General features: G+C 43.6%; 1 protein-coding gene across 1 annotated transcript; it reads right to left on the bottom strand.

Annotated features, from left to right (window-relative positions):
• Nucleotides 1–1,257: 1,257 nt before the first annotated feature.
• Nucleotides 1,258–1,683, bottom strand: LOC131802428 (calreticulin-like). Its single transcript, XM_059122644.1, has one exon. The coding sequence runs from the start codon at nt 1,681–1,683 to the stop codon at nt 1,258–1,260; it is 426 nt and encodes a 141-aa protein (XP_058978627.1).
• Between the last annotated feature and the right edge of the window lie 8,474 nt (nt 1,684–10,157).

Consider the following 10,157-nt stretch of genomic DNA (forward strand, 5'->3'; position numbering starts at 1 on the left):
ATTTGGTATTAAATTTATTATTTACGCTGTGTTTGTTACTTTAAAATTACAGCACACACTAAAACATATGCTCACCGTCGAAAGTAACACACACACACTCTCTCAGTTTAAGCACACGTACACAAGTGACACACAATTTGACGATGACACGGTTCGATGTCATCGTCGACACCCTGCATTTATGGAGAACACCATGCAAATATTCGAGTCAGGCATGACACGATCGAACCTTAGACAATGGCACACATGAATTAAAATGGGGGATGTTGTTGGTTGCCATTGCCTATCAAATACATAGCGCATGATTGAGTAGACAAAGTCAGTGTGTCGAAAAAAGCATAATTCATACAATTCGTCTTGTGCAGGCCTTTAGAACAAACACGCCATAAATATAAAATGCAGTACCAAACTAATAATTAAAAATTATTCTTTAAAATGACGTAGTATAATGCCCTTTTAAAATTTTAGATGAGGACAGATATGATTCTCATTCAATAACAAAATATGCATAGATATCAACAGAAATATGTCACATTTGCAGCCCTTTAGTTGATAATACCCCCAACCGAGGTCATCAATAATTATACCATAAATGCCGTCCACGTTCTCTTACCATTTCCATTGAGTTTCTATGAGCATTTAATGATGGAACTTTGACAGACCTTGACCGGTGCCTTCTTCAATCTTGGAACCTGTATATATGCACATACCGTCCAAAGGAGGTTCACTAGCAGATCAACCAGCCCAGTCTCCATCCGGTATCGTCACCTTGAGCTAAAATATTCCGACACGTTTATTGTTAAATTTAAAGTTTAACCCACAAGTCCAATGATCAATGAGCTGGTGTGGTACGGATCATGGTGACTACGCGATCGCGATTCGAACATCAAGCAATAAACATGTGTGGATGTGTACAATCTCTTTCCTTTACTTGCACACATATTTGTTTACGAAGGAACGTAACAAAGACGCATACTATTCAAGTTCATACATGTTGAATTGAATTAGACACATCGACACAAATAATGTTTTGTAGCAATTTTTGTCAATTAAATTTGTTAAAATTTTATCACAAAAAAATGATTCTTTGCATCAGTGTGCAATTAATATTCTGGCCCACAACTATATTTGAGTAAGTTCCTTTCGCTATAAAGTCGCTGAAAAAATATTTTCTGGCTTTCATATTAATTAAAAACAAATTAACATTGCATGAATATTATTTCAAACTCATTTAATTATTCCAATTTAAAAGTATGTCTATAGTTCGTCATGATCATTTCCATTGTCTTCAGATATTTCCTCTTTATCATCGTCATCTTCTGAATCTGAGAACTTTTGTTCATTCTCATCCTTTTTTCTTTGTTCTTCATCCAGTTTTTCCTTCATTTTCCGTTCCCCAGCTTGAGTATTCTTTACATTTGCAGCAATCTCCGTTGCCATTTCAATATCATCGGTAATAAGTATATTGTCGAATATGGTACCTGACTTAACTTGCCATAAATCGAACCCGATAGTACAAATTTCCTTTCGAAGGTACAAATTTGAATCTGGGCTATACTCGGGATTGTCTATTTCAGGGTGCTGCCAACGTCCCTTGTAGTTCGGGTTATCGAATTGTTTTGGTTGCCATTCTCCTTTATATTCAGGATTGTCTACCATAGGGGGCTCCCATTCACCATCCATTTCATCATCCCAATCTTCCGGTTTAGTAGCATCAGGATCAGGATCGTATAAACGCTATAAACCTAGAAGAATTTTAGAAAACTAACTAATAAAAACATACAAAAATAATTTTAATTTTAACATACTTTTTGGCAGTCTCTAATTGCTGAACCGTTTACATTTAATTTTTTAGCAATGGATTCCAAACTATTTTAAAATTAGCTGGAAATGACCTTTGGTAAGCCCTTTTGCCAAACATGGTTTTTTTCAATTCGGATACCAACATTTCAAATAGTGACTGATCCGAAGAGGTGCGCGGAGTATTTTAACCGAAAATTTGTCGAGCACCCCGAGAGCGATAGGGCGAAGAGTACTACGTCGTATCAGATCTCTTCCCGCCGAGGAGGAACCACCACAGTTTACGATGGGTGATGTTGCAAATGTCATCTGTGAGACTAAGTCATCCAAAGCGTTGGGCCCGGACGGAATCTCAATGGTAATGATGAAGCAGCTGTATACGCCGGGAGTCGAGTACTTAACGAAAGTTCTCAATTTGTCGCTAGCCACCCACATAGTGCCCGAAACCTGGAAAATGGGCCGGGTGGTCCCGCTACTGAAGCCAGGCAAGGTTGCCAGTAAAGGCGAATCGTACAGGCAGATTTCGCTTTTGTCGCCAGTAGCTGAGACTCTTGAGGCTTTACTCCTCCACTGCATTAGAGGAAGCTATACAGCTGCCAACCACCAGCACGGATTCCGTCCACAACATAGTACCACAACAGCATTACACGCCATTTCCACATATATAAGTAGAGGACTGAACCAGAATAGGCCGTGTGACAGAACCTGACCAATCATGCCACACTGTTTGAGGGCGTGCAGAGAACTACCCTCCGGCCAAGTTTGAAACGTTGGATAATCAATTATATGTGTGGACGCCAGTCGTACGTTGAATTCCGGAACAAGAAGTCCAAACCCGTAGAGTGAAACAGGGAGTTCCCCAAGGTGGGATGATATCTCCGGAACTGTTTAACCTCTACCTTTCTGGAATTCCTTACCCTCCAGACGGCACTGAGGTCGTAACGTATGCGGATGATTGTACGATCATGGCGTCGGGCCCAGTGGTCGATGACATATGCGAAAGGCTGAACCCCTATCTCACGGAACTTGCCGCATACTTCCACGCGAGGAATATGAAAATATCCGCCACGAAATCAACGGCCACACTCTTCACCACATGGTCTGCGGAGATGAGAACACAGCTGAATATTCAGGTCGAGGGGAATCTAATACCGACCACGAACTACCCCAAGATTTTGGGTTCACGTTCGACAGCATCTTCAAGTCGTCCGCGCAAGCTACAGCTATCTGCGACAAGATGAAAAGTAGGAACAAGGTCCTCAAGGCGCTAGCCGGCAGCTCTTGGGGTGCGGACAAAGAATCCTTGTTGACCTCTTATAACGCGATAGGTCGGTCTGTGGTCAGCTATGCGGCTGCAGTGTGGTCTGCGAATACTAGTGCTACGCAGTGGAAGCATATCCAGACCTGCCAGAACGCTGCCCTGAGAACTGCGACAGGGTGCCTTCTCATGACCATCTATATGAGGAGGCGAAAGTCCTTCCCTTACGTCAGCATAATCATATGCTTTCGTTGCAGTACCTCCTTGGGTGTTACCGTGAGAGTCATCCCAACCATCATATGGTGGATAAATCTCCCCCGCCCAGGCGTGTCAGGAAGGACATACATGATCTAGAGAGGGAGGTCAAGCGCTACAAGAGAGAACCTCTAGATCAAGAAGCCTATCAGGCAGGTCTGAGTGGCGTTCATACCGATGCAGTCGCGGATGCTATTAGCAGTTATAAAGTAAATGCCGTCCTCGGAGTCCATCTCTCATCCATTGCAACTGAAGAACGTCAGCTGCCTAGACCAACCAGGGTAGTTTTGGCGCAATTACGTTCAGGATGGTGTAGTCGTCTCAATTCGTATTGGGCACGAATTGATGAAGATGTGCGTGACGCCTGCCCTCTTTAATTGGACAGCCAAACCTACCCAACTCACTCCAGAAGATCTATGGCTACAGCCCATTAAAGTAGCCGAATTTCTAAACCTGGAGCTGGAACCAGATTAGCAGAATGCAAACACATGCATGTACTACTGCTATAACAACAACAACCATCCCTAATATCATTATTGTTTGATCAAACGCATAACAATACGTGACAACCAACCAAATGCTTGATGTCTCGTCATGTCGGACAGACTCATCACCCATCGTCATAACATTTTTTTTGTATTGTTTAATTTATTGAATCTTTCATATTGTTACGAATATAACTTTAGATTTAAGTTAATTTAGATGAATTCCGTTAATTTAAGAATTTGAATTGTAACGTAAATTTCTACTACGCAGTTTATTTGAATAACTTCACAACAACAACTACTGTATAGATTTTTCTACATCCTTCCATTTCCTCTTTCATTTTCTATTTTGTTGCTGACGTACAATTCTTGTTAAACGTCATCATTGATGATCGCTTAATTCCTCTTTCTTTGTTACCCCCTCGCCTGTGTATGTGTTGTTGTTATTGTTCACTCAATGTAAGTTTGTATGTGTTGTTGTTATTGTTCACTCAATGTAAGTTTGTATGTGTTGTTGTTATTGTTCACTCAATGTAAGTTTGTATGTGTTCGTTGCATTGGTAGATTGTTCGTAATCTAGGCGTTACCAGATCGTCTAGAAACTTCTGTAGCGACAGGCGAGGCTCATATAAATAGGGGAAATGGAAAGGCAGTTAGTCAGTTGTGAATCAGATCGCGAATTGAAACCGTCGAGTAAAGTAAAGTGCAAAGTAAAGTTGTGTGAATAAAATCATTGTAATAATCGTAATCCGAAAGAACCCGCGTTTTATTTGGTACGAGCTGTATTGGGAAATAAAACAACGTCTACACGGGATTAAGTAAAATCCAAGAACGTAACAATTGGTGTCGGAAGTGAGATTACGATAATACTACGATGAACTTTAAGGATCTACGAGTGGAAGACTTGAAGAAGGAACTTAATAAATTGGAATTGTCCTCTACTGGCAACAAGGCTGAACTACAAAAACGTCTGTTGGATGAGTTCGAGCGCCGTGGTATGAACATCGATACATATGAGTTTGACAGTAAGGATGAAGTGGATTTATCGGAAATGGGCGAATCCAACGGTGGGGAAGTCTCGTCAGTAGCTGCCAGGGGTGACGATTTCAGAGAAATGCTAGCCAAAATGTTTGAGGAAAATTTCAGAAGAGTCGAAGAAAATTCGAGAATAACGAACGAGAAACTCGAGTACATTACAGAAGTTATTGGAAGGAGAATGGAAACCGTGGAGGTCCAAATTAAAGAGTTGGATAAGAAAGTGCAGTCGGTTGACGAGAAATTTCTGTCCCACGACCATAGGGTTACAAATCTGGAGAAGAAAATTTCGGAACTGGAAATCAAAGGTGGTCCGGTGCGAGTTCCTGATAACACACTAAAAATCAAACCTCCTGTATTCGACGGCTCTACGTCATTCAATGTTTTCAAGTTACAGTTCGAGACAGTGGCTTCTAGAAATTCGTGGAACGACAGCGACAAAGCGGTTGCACTACTTCTGGCATTGAAGGGCAGTGCTGCTGATGTTATACAGAGTATTCCTGTCGCTTCTAGAAACAACTATGAAGATGTTATTGCTGCATTGGAACGTAAGTACGGTGGCGAACATAAACGAAACATCTACCTTATGGAATTAAGGGGAAGAGTACAGAGGGCAAACGAGACGTTACAAGACTTTGCAGCTGAGGTGGAACGTTTGGTGCTAATGACGTATCCAGGAGAGGATCACCCATTGCTGGACCGTATGAAAATCGAAACCTTTGTGAATGGCATACGTGACCCTGAGATTAAGTATGCAACATATGCGTCACCAAAAGCATCATTTTCCGAAACTGTGTCGTTTGCCCTTGCCCAAGAGACGGCAAGAATAGTTGTTAAACCCCAGACCCACAAGATTCGCCAACTGGAGACCGAAGGTTGCGAACCCAAATCTCTCGTTAACTCGATCGAAGACGCCATGAGGCGGGTAATAGAAGAGACAAAGTTAGTTGGGATGACTAAGCCCAGGGTTAGATGCTACAACTGCGATAAAGCAGGTCATATTGCGCGCGAATGCAGAGCTAAGCGCAAACGATCCAGGTCATCGTCACCACCTCCGACGAAAGATGGTAGAAGAATGGCCCAACAGTCCACCAATGAGTCACAGTTAAACTAAATCGAGCCAGTCCAGCGGGGCATGAACTGGCTCCCATCGACGATGGCCCCACAATCTCCATAGCAATAGTACAACAGGAAAGTCACAACCTAACAACAACTGGGTACATCAATGGTGATAAGCGAGTTCTGACGTTAGATACTGGCGCATCAAAGTCCATCGTAAGATCAGATCTGGTAAAGGGAAAAATAACGCAACTTAATGGAGTCAGACTGCGCACAGCAACGGGGGAGCCCGCGGCAGTACACGGCAAGATTACCCTGAGACTAACTATTGCCAATAAATCGGAGAATTACGAGTTTATAGTTGCCGATATCGTAGACGAAGTGATAATAGGCGCAGATTTTATGATTGCCTTTGGTATCAATCTGGATATGAAAGAACGTGTGATGACCTGGTCTAACGTCGAAATTCCGTTAAACGTGGGCTACGATGAAAGTACACCCATTAGACGTCTGACCACGGACCATCCAGAGATAATACCGCCCTGTGCCGAAGCAATAATATGGGTACCAATGAATGGAGATTGTGGAGCCGAGAAGTTGTGGGTGGTGGAACCAGCAGAAAACAGAAACAGTAACATCCTAATAGCGAATGCCCTGGTGAAAAGGAACAAGGACGGATTAATTCCTGTTAGAGTTTTGAACCTGTCAAACAAGCAAGAGCAAATTTGCCAATTTTCCGATGTTGGACAATGCACACCAGCTGAAGCTGTAGTTAATTTGGAAACTAGCACCGAAAAGCCAGCTGCCATGGAGAAGAAGCACCTCGACGGCTACATAAAAGAGTGGACACACCAATTATCACCTTCCGAGAGGAACAAGGCTAAGCAGCTATTATGGAAATATGCCTCTACCTTTGCGTTGACAAAAGAGCACCAAGGAAGAACATCAGTGGTGAAGCATGAAATCAATACAGCAGACGCGAGACCCATTAAACAGCCTCCAAGAAGTGTTCCCCTGGCAAAAAGAGACGAGGTGCAGAAGCTGATAAGTGAAATGGAAAAGAGTGGTGTAATAGAACCATCGTCAAGTCCATGGTGCTCCCCAGTGGTCTTGGTCAAGAAGAAAGACGGAAGCACCCGATTTTGTGTGGACTACAGAAAGTTGAATGATGTCACCAAGAAAGACAGCTATCCGCTCCCAAGAATCGACGACACATTGGACACATTAGCCGTGACGTCATGGTTCTCCACCCTCGACCTGCAGAGTGGGTACTGGCAAGTAGAGATCGCCGAGAAAGATAAGGAGAAAACAGCGTTTGGCGTAAATGGGGGTCTCTGGCAGTTCAATGTCATGCCATTCGGACTCTGCAACGCCCCGGCTACATTTGAAAGGCTGATGGAGCGTGTGTTAAAAGGGCTGCAGTGGAAGTCGTGCCTCATATACCTGGATGACATCATAGTCATTGGACGCAACTTCGGCGAACACATCAAGAACTTAAAGGATGTTCTACAGCAGCTTTCGTCTTCAGGCCTCAAGCTGAACCCAAAGAAGTGCAGTCTCTTCCAACGAGAGGTGAAGTTCCTGGGGCACCACGTGACGCCGGAGGGCATATCGACGGATAAGGAGAAAATTCAAGCCGTCAGAGATTGGCCGCAGCCCCGAAATCTCCATGAGCTGCGAAGCTTTCTGGGTCTCTGCACATACTACCGTCGATTTGTCCAAAATTTTGCCAACATCGCCGCCTGTCTACACCGTTTGACGCAAAAAGGCCAGAGGTTTCAGTGGGGCAACGACCAGGAGGAGGCATTCAGAAAGCTCAAAGACATGCTATGCAGAGCCCCCATTTTGGCATACCCTATACCTGGCGGCAAGTTTGTCCTGGACACAGACGCAAGTGCGTGCGGCATCGGTGGCGTCCTTTCCCAGGAAATCGACGGACAGGAAAAAGTCATCGGGTACTACAGCCGGACATTGTCGAAACCTGAGAGGAATTACTGTGTGACGAGGAGAGAGCTGCTTGCTGTCCTTGAGTGCGTTAAACACTTCCACAAATACCTATATGGCCAGCATTTCCTGCTGAGGACCGACCACGCTGCTCTCCAATGGTTGCTGCAGTTTAAGAATCCGGAAGGTCAACTAGCCCGTTGGATCGAGAGGCTCCAGAGTTATGACTTCAGAATCGAGCACAGAAAAGGCGGAAAACACGGTAATGCTGATGCCCTGTATCGTCGGCCATGCAAAGTAGAATGCAAGCACTGCTCAAAGGCTGAGAATAAATAGAATATCGTTGATGTCCGACTATTGCAATTTGAGTCGGGTGAAGATTGGTCGACGGAACAACGAAGAGATCCCATTCTGGGCAAAGTAATTTCGGCCATAGAAACGGGCAAACGACCTAGTCGCAAAGAAATTACCTCCGAAAGCCCTCTTTTAAAATCCTATTGGGCCCAGTGGGACAGTCTACTTATAATAGATGGTTGCCTATATCGCAAATGGGAAAGTGAGGACGGTAAATCTCACCGGAACTTGATTGTCGTCCCAGACTCCAAAATAAGAGATGTCTTGTCGGAGTTTCACGATGGGCCAAGTGGAGGACATCTTGGCATAGCAAAAACCGCTGAAAAGGTAAAGCAGAGATTCTACTGGGTCGGCTGTCAAAAATCCATTGCCGACTGGATCGCCAATTGTGAAAGGTGCATAAGAGCTAAAGGTCCAACACGGAAGAGTCGAGGCTACATGCAGCAGTATAATTCAGGAGCCCCTTTTGAAAGAATCGCAATGGATGTAGCTGGACCGTTCCCAAGAAGCGACTCTGGGAACCGGTATGTCTTAGTGGTCATGGGTTACTTCAGTAAATGGCCAGAGGTTTATGCTATCCCAAATCAAGAAGCCAGGACAATTGTGGATGTGTTCAGCAGAAATTGGATTTGTCGCTATGGTGTTCCATCTGAGGTTCATTCCGATCAAGGGAGGAATTTTGAATCAGCGATCTTCAAGGAAATGTGTGACTCCTACGGAATCAAGAAAACCAGAACGACGCCCCTACATCCACAATTAGATGGCATGGTGGAAAGATTCAATCGCACCCTGGAAGAACATCTGCGGAAAGTGGTGAACAGTGGCCAACGAGACTGGGATGAGCATATTCCCAAGTTTTTACTGGCTTATAGATCGGCCATTCATGATTCCACATCCCGGACCCCAGCCAAAGTTCTGTTCGGAAATGAATTAAAGCTACCTGGCGATTTGATATTCGGTGCTACCCCAAACGACGATGTGAACCAAGATGAAGACAGTCAAAACTCTTTTAGTAAAGTCCACGATGCAGTCCGACATCGAATAAAAATGGTTAGCAACCGCATGAAGGCAAGGTACGATCGAGCGGCAAACACCGATGGGTTTCAGGAAGGGCAACTGGTACTATTGTTCAACCCACAACGAAAGAAAGGACTATGCCCCAAATTACAAACGCACTGGGAAGGACCCTACAGGATTGTCACGAAAATAAATGACGTCGTTTATCGCATCCAGAGGAGCGACAGTCCCAGGTCGAAGATGAAAGTTGTACATTTGGAGCGGCTGACCCCCTACGGAACGGGAACTGTGCCTATTCGGGACGAACAGGCTTAAGCGGGGGGCAATGTTACGAATATAACTTTAGATTTAAGTTAATTTAGATGAATTCCGTTAATTTAAGAATTTGAATTGTAACGTAAATTTCTACTACGCAGTTTATTTGAATAACTTCACAACAACAACTACTGTATAGATTTTTCTACATCCTTCCATTTCCTCTTTCATTTTCTATTTTGTTGCTGACGTACAATTCTTGTTAAACGTCATCATTGATGATCGCTTAATTCCTCTTTCTTTGTTACCCCCTCGCCTGTGTATGTGTTGTTGTTATTGTTCACTCAATGTAAGTTTGTATGTGTTGTTGTTATTGTTCACTCAATGTAAGTTTGTATGTGTTCGTTGCATTGGTAGATTGTTCGTAATCTAGGCGTTACCAGATCGTCTAGAAACTTCTGTAGCGACAGGCGAGGCTCATATAAATAGGGGAAATGGAAAGGCAGTTAGTCAGTTGTGAATCAGATCGCGAATTGAAACCGTCGAGTAAAGTAAAGTGCAAAGTAAAGTTGTGTGAATAAAATAATTGTAATAATCGTAATCCGAAAGAACCCGCGTTTTATTTGGTACGAGCTGTATTGGGAAATAAAACAACGTCTACACGGGATTAAGTAAAATCCAAGAACGTAACAATA

The sequence above is a fragment of the Musca domestica genome, unplaced genomic scaffold (genome assembly GCF_030504385.1).
Source record: "Musca domestica strain aabys unplaced genomic scaffold, Musca_domestica.polishedcontigs.V.1.1 21, whole genome shotgun sequence".
Lineage (NCBI taxonomy): Eukaryota > Metazoa > Arthropoda > Insecta > Diptera > Muscidae > Musca > Musca domestica.